Source organism: Eublepharis macularius, chromosome 3, assembly GCF_028583425.1.
Source record: "Eublepharis macularius isolate TG4126 chromosome 3, MPM_Emac_v1.0, whole genome shotgun sequence".
Taxonomy (NCBI): Eukaryota; Metazoa; Chordata; class Lepidosauria; order Squamata; family Eublepharidae; genus Eublepharis; species Eublepharis macularius.
Genome location: NC_072792.1, coordinates 128994631 through 129008105, shown reverse-complemented (window position 1 = coordinate 129008105; position 13475 = coordinate 128994631). Strand labels below are relative to the sequence as shown.

At 40.1% G+C, this 13475-nt stretch overlaps 1 protein-coding gene across 7 annotated transcripts in view; it reads right to left on the bottom strand.

Annotated features, from left to right (window-relative positions):
• The window catches only part of DCAF6 (DDB1 and CUL4 associated factor 6), a 66805-nt gene extending 53822 nt beyond the window's left edge, over positions 1-12983 (bottom strand). For 4 of the 7 annotated variants that reach the window (XM_054973467.1, XM_054973468.1, XM_054973471.1 and 1 more), the window contains exons 1-4: positions 12738-12983; positions 3333-3394; positions 1609-1701; positions 717-902 (exon numbers count right to left, since the gene is read on the bottom strand). In XM_054973467.1, coding sequence (XP_054829442.1) covers positions 717-902; positions 1609-1701; positions 3333-3394; positions 12738-12831 — 435 coding nt within the window. In that variant the 5' untranslated portion in view covers positions 12832-12983. Of the gene's footprint in view, positions 1-716; positions 903-1608; positions 1702-3332; positions 3395-3704; positions 3802-11988; positions 12008-12737 lie in introns of those variants that run through there. The other 3 variants (XM_054973469.1, XM_054973472.1, XM_054973473.1) reach the window with 3 other exon arrangements.
• Positions 12984-13475: the final 492 nt, after the last annotated feature.

Genomic DNA, 13475 nt, shown 5'->3' with positions numbered 1-13475 from the left:
GGCCATTTTGGGCCCAATACGACCTGGATTGGGCCACTGCCAGGTGGGGGAGTGCTCCTCGTGTGGCAGCAGCCCGTTCCATACCCTTTTGGGCCCAAAATTGCCTAGATTAGGCTGCTGCTGGGCAGGGGAGTGATCCCCTGTACTGCAGCAGCCCTTTCTAGGCCAATTCAGGCCCAATCCAGGCCAAACTTGGCCCGCAGCCACAGCCTGCGCAATTACATCACTTCCTGGAAGTGACATTATTGCACAGGCCTAGGGGCGCGTACACATGAATGAGTAACCTAAAAGGTAGGTGCCGGGGCCCCCACCTCCCACCAGGAGTCAAGGCGACTTGGCAACCCTAATTGCAAGCTCCTGGATCTCACTAGAAAACTGAAAAGCAGAGTATAAATACAGAAAACTGTAGAAACAGCACTTAATCTCCTTAGGGAGATTATAAATGCAAAAAGATTAATTCAGTATCATTTTCAAGGTATGATGGGCCTAAAGAACTGCAAGTGGAGACCTTTTCACAGAACAGATCTTTGCCACCTTCCCCTTTATCCTGCAGTTTCCTGGGCCTTCAGGAACAGTGTGGGAAGCAGTGCAAGGGGTGAAGTGCGTGAATAGTGCAGGGTTGGAGTCAACATTAGGTAATTACAAAAGCATGAAACTAATAGCTAGTCATTAGAGGACACTTACATCTTTGTAGAAATAAGATACAAAAGTAGTACCTCATAAGTGGTTCCATAGTGGCATGTAAATTGGCACTGTCTGTTGGTTTCAGCATCCTGCTCTACATTAGTAAAAAAAATGACTCCATCTCCAGAACAGGACACAATCTGCTTATCATTAGTGCATGGTAAGAATTTTGCACTGAATATATTTGCCCTGTGTCCTGAGCGAATGGTTGTTAAAACCTAGAAAACAAGGGTTATTAATTTGTTTTAAGTTTAAAAATATACAGAAAACTGAAAATGTGTACGTTTCCTTCCCACCTTACTCCAGAAAAACTACATATATCCTTATCTATATACATACCATAGGTAATTACTAGTTCAAGATGATGCATTTAGCATGGTCCTAAAATTTGCACCATTTCAATTATCCATTTCTGTACTTTTACATTCATCCCTGTATATTACTGCTTAGAAATATTTCATAATAAATGAAACATGAAACAACATTCTTCACTTATAAATTAAAGGCAGCAGCATAGAAAGCAAAAACGGAAAAATAAATACCAACAGAACCAACTTTTACATAATAGCAGCTCACGCATCAGAAACACACAGAATTGCATGTCCTGATCATTCCTGTGGTAGAAGCAACAAAATCAATATTGTGAGAAAAGATACCATGAAAACAACTGCAGGGAAGGAGCATATGTGGGGATAAATGAAATGAAGCAGCAATCATGGGCTCAAGATACTGAAAACTCCTGTGTAGGATGGTGGTGGGTCTTGAGTGTTTTTGTAAACATAAGATGCAACTCTTACAAGCCAGACAGAACATTTTTCTGGAAACAAAACTTTAGGACCCATAAATGTCATAAAAGACACTGTTCCGATTACCATTACATATATAAATATAAGCATATGTAAGGGGACAGCAAACCAATCTTACCTTTCTACTATACGGATTAGTGATTACAAGATTAGTATCATCGGATCCAGATAAAATATACTCTCCTGTATCATTCCAGCAAATTGTGTTCACCTGTGAGTTAAATATTTAAAACAAAAATTCTTAAGAACAAAATAATGTTACACAATAATAAAAGATAACTGCAGCTGGTATATTAACATTTAAACTTACCAAAAAATAATGTCTTTCTGCAAAGTTGAACAGATTTTAAAATTCCACATTTACTTAAATATATCTCCTGCAAACACCTCAGCAAGAAAAATGGATAGACAATAGCCATGTTCTTGGCCAGGATCCAGACATAAGTTGTTCCACATGCAGAAACCTGATTTTTTATTTATTTACTTCATTTATGCCCCACCTTTCTCTCAGCGGAGACCCAAGGTGGCTTAAATAATTCTCCCTCTGTTTATCTTCAAAACAATCCTGTGTGGATTAGGCTGGAAATGTGCGTCTGGCTCAAAGTCACCCAGTAAACTTCCATGGTACAGTAGGGATTCAAACCTGGCTGTCCCAAATCCTAACCACTACTTTAACCACCACACCATACTGGTTACACTGTAAAGACATGTGGCTCTCTTTTACATGAAGAGTTGTGTTTTCTTTGTGCAAAAATGTAGCATGGAAAAAATTAACACATGGAATACTTTTTATGCACATACCATGCGTAAGACCTTGTACATTTGTAAAGCAAACTGCACAAATAGTACTTTTCTATTCCATTTGCAGCCCTCTGGATGACACTATGGGCATACTGCTGTAATTTAAAACACACTTTAAACACTTATGACATGAAGAAGGAAGAACCAACTGTCACTCTCTAAGTAATAAAGTGGCACTTCTATGTGCAGACACTGCAGGGGCCTAAAGAGAAAGAGGGGTATGAGGGGATAAGAGATTCCACCCATGCTTGCAGAAACTGACCTCTGCCTCTCTGCCCTCACTAGCCCACAAAAACACATCTGAAAGAAAACTGGTAAAGACCATGAAAAATAGCCCAGTAATTCATCATTATCAATATTAATTTTACAGTCTTCTTGATTCAACAGGGTGTCAAACTCCAAACGCAGCCTGGAGAGCTCTCAGAATTATAACGGATCTCCAGACTCCAGAAAATGGCTGGTTTGGATGGCGGCATCTACAGCATTATAACCTCATGAGATCCCTCCCTCCCTAGGCGCCACCCCAACTCTCCAAGGATTTCCAAACCCAGAGACGGCAACCCTACAAAACCACCGTCTTTCAGTGCCAATTCATGATCATAATCACATTATTTAAAGTAAAACAGTTAAGTTTGTCATTTAAAGCAAATCTGTACATTATTTTTGCTGGATGAACTATCCCATGAATACAAACATCAGTCATTTAAATTCTCTTATGCTTATGTTATATCTTTTGGAGAGCATATGTAAGAAACATATTTTAATTAGAGCTGAAAAAATTATCCAAATTTGACTGCATTTTGTGAAGCATGTTTTAAAACGACTATAATTACCATATTCAACAGTAGAGATGAACTAGATTAAACTATGTGCAAGAACCACCTTGGAAACTACAGCAAGACCCTACATTAACAAAATGTGCTTAAACTGAATATTATTCATCTATAAAATGTAAAACAGATAGCTTTAAGTATAGTGCATTCTGTTATGGAAAGTACAACTCAAAAAATATTTTTTAAAATCCTTTTTAAAGCCACTTACACAGCCATCATGCACATTAAGCGTTGCTTCAAGTTTTAATCTTTGGATAAATTCTCTTCTTCCTATTAAAAAAATTGCAAAATTAGCAAACTGCTTATAGTACTTACAGAAGTTTGATCTAAAAATGATTAACCAACATACTTCTTTTCTATAGTAGGTATTGTAATACCGCCACACCCAAGGTTCTAAAAGTTCATTATAAGCCTCCCTAAGGCATATGGGAATTTGCTGGGCAATGCATAGCTCCTTCCCAGTTTTTTCCAGTCTAATGTGCTGTGCAGCCCCAAGAGCGAGCCAATAAAAGGAGAATTCAGATGGAAGAACCAGAGTGTGCCATCACCAAATCAGTACAGTATCAGAAACAATACATACCCTCCCCCAAACTTGAGCAGACTGCCCCAACTGGCCTCAGCACTTTAAAAGTCCTGGTGGTCCTTCCTTGAGAAACAGCACATCCTATATGCCCCTGACCCCTCCTGTGGCTTCATCTGCAAGGACAAGAATGAACACTTCCAGATGAGTGAGTGGCCCTTGCTTTATGAAAAATAGTTTTCAAACATAACTATACACAGTGAGATTCACTGTATCACCTACAATTTAAGGCACAATAGTAGTACCTCAGTCACCTGTTAACAAGCAAGAGTTGCAGATATTTCTTGTTTTCTCATAGATCAGTTCTTTCATGTAAATGGACAATTTGTGATTTTCAGAAAAAGAAACCCATCATATGCCCTAGAACTCTGTATGAACATATATGAAACTGCTATTTGTGCAAGGATTCTTCAAAAGAAAATGAATACATCAAAATGAAGGGAATTTAAATTTTCTACCTTCAGCTACTGACTAGAAATGGCTTACAAACAATGTACAAACTACACAAAACAGGAAATGTCAAAAAACCTACATTCAGGTTTACAGGTCAGGGATAGTCTATCCAGAGTCCACCTGCCCCAAAGGTCAAGAGCTGCCACAAGTTCCCCACTAAGCCCTGGCATTGGAGCCAGAACCACACTCTAGGCCTAATCAAACTGTACTTGAGAGACAGCAAACTGAACTCCAACCAAAAAAAAGTTACAAGATAGATTGGGCCAAACTGAACAAAACACTATTTCAAACCCAAGCAATTAAACCAAGGAAATGGCACACATATCAATAAACATATTGTATTTTACAATTAAAATATTAAACTAAGAAAGTGTGCAAATCAGATACATAAAATTAAAAAAGCCAAATAACCTAACATCTAAATATACTTGACAGAATCGTTGATATGAATAACAGAGTTCAGTATCAGATTTACCAGGATTCAAAGTATGGCCATAAATCCAAGTGGCCAAGAGCTGAAATCATACATTTGGAGCCATGGGGAGGAAGAATTGATGGGGTTTTTGAATAATCTCAACAACATCCACCTGAACATACAATTCACAATGGAGAAAGAAATCGAGAGAAAACTCCCATTTCTGGATACCTTGGTCATCCGCAAAGCAAACTTTCAGTTAGGTCACAAGGTCTACAGGAAACCAACTCACACAGATCGGTACTTACACAAAAACTCCAATCACCACCCCCGACAGAAAAGAGGCATAATGAAAACATTAGTGGATCGTGCAAGACGGATATGTGAGCCGCACTTTCTCAATGAGGAAATTAATCATCTAAACCACGCACTTCAGGCAAATGGCTACTCCAGAAATGAAATCCGAAGAGCAATCAAACCCAGGATGAATCAAACAACCAAGGAAAAACAGTCTCCTACAGGAAAAGTGTTTTTGCCATATATCAAAGGAATTACTGATCAGATGGGAAAGCTTATGAAAAAGCATAACCTTCAAGCAGTACCCAGACCCACCCAAAAAATACAACAGATGCTACGATCAGCAAAAGACAGTAGAGACCCCCCTCACCTCTGCAGGAGTATACTGTATACCCTGCAGCTGTGGACAAGTTTACATCCGGACCACAAAGCGTAGCATCCAGACAAGAATAAAAGAACATGAAAGACACTGCAGACTTGGACAACCTGAAAAATCAGCAGTGGCTGAACATAGACTAACTCAAACAGGGCACAGTATCTTATTCCAGGACACCAAAATACTGGACAACACTTCCAACTACTTTGTCAGACTGCACAGGGAAGCCATTGAAATTCACAAGCATAAGCAAAACTTCAACAGGAAAGAAGAAACCTTAAGAATGAACAGAGCATGGTTTCCAGTTCTGAAAAACACCAGGCTAACAAAACACTCTATACCAGACAATAGCCCTGCAGAGAAGATTAGCACATCAAGCACCAATCCATATGCAAAAGAACCTCCTCAGGATACAGTGAAGCCTCCCACCATTAGCATTCCACACCCTGGGAAACTCTTACAGGATGATTCAGCTCAACCCCACCCCTCCTGAGTAGATATAAATGACCTGCCAACATCTTTTCCACACTGTGACACTGAGAGATCTCTGTCTTTTGGTGCTACACCTCTGAAGATGCCAGCCACAGCTGCTGGCGAAACGTCAGGAACTACAATGCCAAGACCACGGCAATACAGCCCGGAAAACCCACAACAACCAGGAAGCTCTGACTCTCAAAACCTTACTCCCTGAAAAACTTGTTGGTCTTTAAGGTTCCACCAGACTCAAACCCTGCTGTCCTACTGCAGACCAACACAGCTACCCACCTAAACTATACCCAGACTCCAAACTCAAGACAAAAACATGACTGAACCAAACCAATCTTTAATCCCAAAAACCAAGCAACTTAGCAAAATTAATAAACTATTCAGGACATGGCAGTGATGTAAGGACATGACAATCTGCAGCTGAACCAGTGCCATCCACCACAGTCCATCCTCCCTCTTGGGAAGTAAGCTGGTTCAGATAAGCTAATGAGATGGAATCTTGTTCAGCCATGTTGACCTTGGGTGCCTCAACCCCTCTTTCTTAACAGTTTTAAGGGAGCCTTGTACCTGTGACAGATAATAAGCTTCAAGATGTCTTTAGAAATGAAATAATCATCTTCTGCTAATGCTTACCCAAAAGGTTTCACCCAAAAGGCTTTGCAAGACACTGGTCATATAGTGTCTTGCAATGAGGTCATACAGGCATAAACTTTTTGCATAATGTAGATGCAAAGCAACCTGGTTCTTCACATGAAACACAAAGAACAAGCCCCAAACCACATGTTACATACAAGTTTTATGTAACTATTGCTTGAGATACAGCTCAAATTTCCAACTTCAATCACTGAACCACTGCTTCAAAAAAATCTCAGGTAGATTTTTTAAACCTCCTGAAACTTCAGAGTAGACAATGACATTACTGAGCTATACAGACCAGAAATTTTGACAGTGAAAGAAATGTCTTCCTTATATCATGAAGCGATATAAGAAATGTCCTTATATCAAGAAATGCCCTTATATCAAGATAGCAATAATCAACTATATTTAGACAATGATGAACATATTAATCATGAGGTTTAATTGATATTTTATATGTAAAACAAAATTTTGCCATTATGAGGTCTTATGTCTCTTCTACAGACATAAATACACTTATATAATAAGCAAACCAATCAAGTAAGCCAAGAAACAATTCCTTAATATTTTATTGTCAAAATTCATAAAACAGTCACTTCATGAATAATTTTGATTAAATGGTTACTACAGAGAAAAATAATAAAGAAAATTCAGGTTATAGTACCCAAGTAGTATAGGCAACCAATAGTTTCTGAAACTTGCCTTTGAATGAATATTCTAAGCATCAAACTCTTCATGCTTTAAACAGTCATCTTTTAAAAAGGAACTTGTAATCAATTTAAGCGAATTAAGCAGTTTTAGCTCCATAGCCAATTTTAATTTCAATTGCCAAGATGCATTTCCTGTCTCACTCCAGTGCCTATAACCCTGTTTGGTAAACAAACAATTTTGTTTGTAGCAATCCTGATGTCTTTATTACACTTTCAGACATACCACAGATCCTAAATGAGTACATGGCTAAATATAGCCTTTCCTGTTTAGTCAGTGATAATGTTACAGGCACTTGAGCTTTTGACTGTAATAAAGTGTTGCAGCATCAAGCTAAATTAAATATTTAAACTAACATAGATGAAAATTATGAGAAAGAAATATTAATATACTATGGGGCTTTATAAGGTTGTGATCTTGAAAAGGTCTATTTTACACACAAGTTTCATATTGTCAACAGCAGTTTATCAGAAGCACAAAAGCTCAAACCTACAGCAAATCTAGCTTTCACTGAGTTGGTAGACTGGGTAGTACTACTTCAGACTAAAAGTTGGGGGTTCATGTGGCTGCATACTCCTCCATACAACACATGTTTTGAATATCAATGAGAGCACAATGTAGATTGTACTGCAGTCATTATTATTATTATTATTCATAATGGGATAATACAAAGCACTGGTAAATCAAAAACTCTAGAGAACTTCTCTTGGTTAAACAAACTTTAGTCTCCAATTTGCCTTAATAGGATTAATATTATTGAGCACTGCAGCATGTTAATTAACCAGATGGAACATTTTGCATGAAGCTGTAGTTGAACTACTAGGTTAGGTTCACTTAAAAGGAATAAGAGTGATCACAGCACTATTCTTTCTGTCACTGGATTTTACTGCTAACACTGCAGCCTTGGAAAGACTAGTTCTCTGTACTGATGCACAAGCCATTGCATATTTCCCACTGAAAGTCAAGTACTCTGTGATCAATACAATCATGGTTTTATTGCAGACATTCAAAATGAATTTTACAGCCCTCTACTACGCTGCCAAGGATTGATACAGATAATACAGTAAAAGAAATGTAACACATTTTCCACAGTACAAGAATAAAAAAAATTGCTGCTACAATACAGTTAACATAAAATGATCTCCTCCTCCACTACTCAAACACACACTGGATTTACAATCATAAACAGAGTTACACCCTTCTCAGATCGTGAAAGTCAATGCGCTACGAAGGATGTAACTGCTTAGGATTGCACTGTAAACCTTCTGAAGAAGGGACCTTTGACTCTTGAAAGTTTATACCCTTTAAAAAAATGTTGTTGGACTCTAATTGCCACTGGAGTCAAATCCTGCTGTTTTACTGCAGACCAACACAGCTACCTACCTGAAACTGTAAAACGCAGTATTAGTCTGTCACACCCATACAAAAGCCAAACATCTGCATGGCATAGTTTATTAGAGATTCAATATAACCTTTACTAAAAAAAGATAAGCAAGCAGTAAGGCAACACCAGACATTTGATCTATCAAGTACATTTCTATACATGAGGCACTTATCATACATACCGTTCTACACAACCTCAAGAGTGACTGGAAGCTGGTAGGACATCATTATCATTTATCTACTAAAACACAGTAACTTCTAATTTTAAATGATTAAATTGATTATATTTTGAAAAACATATCCTGTTTACCCACCACATATACAAAAGCTGATATTAGTTAGTTAGCCATTTTCAAGATGGATCTCCTCTACAAAATTACTTCAAGTGTATGGAGTACTCTAAGTGGTATCTTCTTCAAACCAGTATACTAACTTCCAAATAAAGTGTTTACAGATGAAAGGCTAACAAGAAAAATGTTCAAAAATTGTATCCTGCCTAGTCAAGAATGCTGAACAAACATTTCTATCACCCTACAGGAAATGTAATGTTCAGCACTCTCATAAGATCTATAAACTTTCTCAGACTGCATTACAGAGCTACATTCAAACCAATGCTACTATATTAATAATGAGATCTCTGGCCATCTACCACTGTTGAAGCAAAAAGCTTTAGTTCCATGAAGTTAATGTTATGACTATGACTAAAGTAGGTATATCTATCGTCATTCTTAACAATAAAAGACAAAACTCAACTGCTAAATCCAGAAGGGGGACAGTGCCTGTGAAATGCAACTAAATTACAACTGAGCAATGCAATCACAAAATTATAAAAAGTAAACAATGGGTTAATGCATCAGCTTAGTCATCCTACTAAACGTATCAATAGTTTAGAAGTCTTTAAAAATTGGGGCACAACTGCTTGAAGAACTCAGCGGTCCTACAAGTCACAACTGCAAACAAATGCACCTATTGTGTGGTGATTACGTTGTGGAAGAAAAGTTGTTGAGATCTGTAGACTTAATCAGAATTACATTGTTGCAACTTTGGTACAGCACACACACAGCAACCTTTATTGGCATAAATAATACAGACAAAACAGGAGAAATGTTGTGAAATAAATTCATAGGGCAGCACAATCGTGCTCAGGATACAGCACAGTCATAGGGGGCTTTATAAAATGTTACCCTTGACTTCCACACATAAGCCAGGAATTCAGCAACGGATAGGGTTATTGCTGGACTCTTGTCAGCTAAGAAAAGGATTTTAGATCCTTATCCAAAAAATCCCTCTGCACACGAAAAAGAGGACGAATCAATAAACTGCGCATAACAGAATATTTGGGGCAGCGAAAAAGAATATGTGAGATTGAATCGGGTTCCCTCAGAGTACAGTCACACAGCCTATCCCTATACGGAATACCCCCGTATCTGCCTGTGACCACTGCTGAGGGAAAGAGATTGAACCTCGCTAACATAAAAGCCCTCCTAAACACAGGGTTTATCAGATCAGCAATATACGCCGCCATGGTGGTGTGCGAGGAATAGAGGGACAGTGAATGAGGGGAGCAGACTCCGGAGCTGCCTGCATTAATAGTCTGCGCCTCAATATCCCAAATTCTCCTCTTAACCACCTGCAGAATTGCCACCTCACCACTATTATATAAAGGCTCCAAGTCGATTCCTAAGGAACCAATCTTTTCCACTACAGCCTGTGACCAATCTGAGATAAAGGGATCAGTTAGAAGTTGAGCCATTAGGCTAGTAGGGGAGGATCGAAAATGAAGACGGAGCCAGAATTTGATCGTAGTGATCCAGGCCCGAGATTCTATCAGGTGCAGATCCAATTCCTTACAGAGGGTAAACAACGACACTGAATTGGATAAACCAAGGATCCTACGCAGGAAGACAGAGTAGATACGCTCAATTCTTTTAGTAAAGGACTGTATCCAAATAGGGATTCCGTACAACAGTCGGGAAATAACTGTTGCTTGAAAAATCTTAAGCACTGCTGGGACAAATTGATTGCCCTTTTGAAAAAAGAGACGAATCAAGGCTGCAGACTTGTTCTTGGCTAAACTTAGAGAGTGCTCTCTATGTGGGCACCAACTCAGATTGTAATGGAATAGCACTCCTAAGTAGCGGAAAGATTTTACCTGCTGTATTTCTTTTTTCGCTATTAGCCAGCGGTTGCGTTTCCAAGATTTAGAGAAAACCAAAATTTTTGTCTTGTCAAAACTTTGGTATATATTTCATCACTAACTTCATATGAGTTAATCCACTAATACTTAATAGGATGATTTAAAAACACTGAGACTAATGTTCCCCTTTTGGGGATACAACTGTGTAACATCTGTATCCCTCTCATCAATTACTGAATTTTACTGGGTATTTGAAGGTCTTGGGAAAATTATTTGTTTAAATGTGTTATAGAATTATCCTCTTTATACTACTTATATATTTATTTATCTTATATCCCGCCCTCCCCATGAATGGGCTCAGGGTGGCTCACATTGTCAATAAGACACAATAAATTAATAATCAGAGTCATGTTAACTTCAGCTTAGTTCAATCATTTGCAGTTGCTAGGGCCTGATAAATTCTTGACTCCACTCCCCTTTGAAGAGAAAGGCTAACATTTACCGTATTTTCATCTCTCAGAGAACAGTAATGCATGGGGGGGGGGAGGATAGTGGTTCAGCTACTTCAAAGATTCTCAGACAACTTAGCTGAACATATTATCACAGACTGGCCTGTCAAATTGATCTAGCCCAGTCAACGCTCTTAGCTCTAGGATTCAGCGTTCTTTGTGGGAAAGGTTAATCTCTTTAAAATGTAAACAGGTCAATACAGGGTATATCACTCTTTTAACAAAACTGTTACAGGTTTACTTAGCTCTGAATGTGTGTTTATTTTTGCGAATATCTCAAGATACACAAATTTTAACTCTAAACAGGGTCTTAAAGGGTTAAGGGTTCCATGTGACTCATGAACTAGAAGAGAATGCTCATTCCCACACAATACATTCAAGACATGAAGTTCTGCATAAGACACACATGTGGACTTCCCTTGCTATATAGAAGTATTTGTTTTAACTATAAAAATAAATATATAAACGTCCACGTAAATTTCTAAAGCTATTTAAGTATACTTGCAACAAAAGTTGAGCCTAGAAAAGGCAGGATACTCATATATTAATAAATAATAAAGCTACATAATTATTTGAAGATCCTATATCAAGGATCTTTCCATGATGGAAAGAAAACCAAAATGTGCCTGATCTACAGAGCATTTAGGAATATTTAACAAAAGTCTAATAAAAGCATAAATCTAACAAGAAAATTGGATATATTATAACCTTCTCTTAAGACATTAGAACAATTACTTTTCTATTTAACAGAAAACAAAGCAAACATTTAATGTATTACTATTGCCCTAAAAAAGACCTTTACCTTTATTGCCCACTATGACAAGCTAAACTTGGAGAACAATGTAAATAGGAAAAAAGAGTGAGCGCTGTGTTTTTTTATTCACCTTTGTTAACCCCTGCAAAAAACATCAGCCAAAATCTTTCAATAGATCATTATTCTAAAACGGATTTTGTATGCCATTCCTTCCATTCAAGGGAGTAGGAAACAATTTCTAAGTCTACGGACGCCTAATGACGTTCGAGTTAAATGCCAGCAAGTGTTAAGTAGATCCTGAACCTGTTTCGCCTACAGCAGCAGCCTCCAGGAGCAATAAGCCCCGTTCTGATTTCCCTCTACGGTTCCTTGCACAGCAGGCCGCTGGAAAACCCAACTACATGCTCAAGTGAACTCAAGTTACCCGAACTGCTTCGTGCCCAAGTACAACAGGGCCGGGGCGGGAGCGTGAGGAGTCGTCCCCAATTATTATTTTAAGACAAGCGGTACAAGGGTGGGAAAAAGGGTCGCAGGCACGTGTACTATAAATACTTCAGGGCATTTCTGAAAAGACATGCGTACGATTTCTGAACATTTCGGGTCGGTTTGGTCTTTAACTTTCAAGGGCGAATCCCCCTTTCCCTAACAGGAAACCCGCGTGGCCGTGGAAACTTGCGGCCAGGAGGCATTTCTCCACAAAGCGCCGCCCCCCTTCAGCCCCGCAGCGCTGCCCCAGGGGCGAAGCTCGCGGCTCTCAGGCTAGCCCCACCCGCCTTGGCCGCCCCTCAGCCCGAGCGCTGTCAAGAGCGCCGCAAGCTCTGCTGGGGGAGGGGCGACACACGACACCCCCCCTCCCGCGACCTCCCCTCCCCGTCTCACCCAGGTATCGCCTCCGCAGCAGGCCAGGCTCCTCCAGCCCCAGGCTCCGCTTCCTCACATCCCACAGGAGGTGGGTGCAGCACCCCCGGGACATGGCAGCGCGCGCTGACGAGGGGTCTCCGGCTGGTCGCGGCCGCTCGCTCTTCCCACCCTCGCCTTCACCATGGAGACCCGCGGGCGCGCTTTGCGCGCGCGCGTCGCCGCTACCGCCAACCTCACCCCTGTCAGGGAGCCGCTTCAACAACACCAAGCCCCGCCTCCTCCCCGCCCTCGGCTCCTCCCTAGCTACAGAGCACCTTCGCCAGCAAAGCTTCATGGTATCGCGAGAACTCGTGTCCGCCCTCACGGTGACAAAAATTAGCCATAGAATAGCTGCGATGGCCTTGTGGTCAACAGTGGCAAAACCGTCATCTTTGACTTGGGCAGCGTCTCTCTTGTGTCACACTCTAGTCACTGAATACTCAGACGAGGTAGAGAGAGCCGCGGCCTTAAATAAGGTTTTTAAAACCTTCAGTAGTACGGGGGCGGGGGGGGGGGAAGAGCACGAAGGCCGACATGGTTGTTTTGGAAACCGATCTCCGTATCATAAACAATGCCAAAATCGTCATCCATCGTCGTCCAATAGCGTAATCGTCATCCAAAGCGGACGCGAAATTGACCCTGTTAATGTCATCGGAGCCGGAGGACAAGCCGGTAGAAGGAGTAGGGTAGCTAAGCCAATAGCGCGGAGATCAGCTG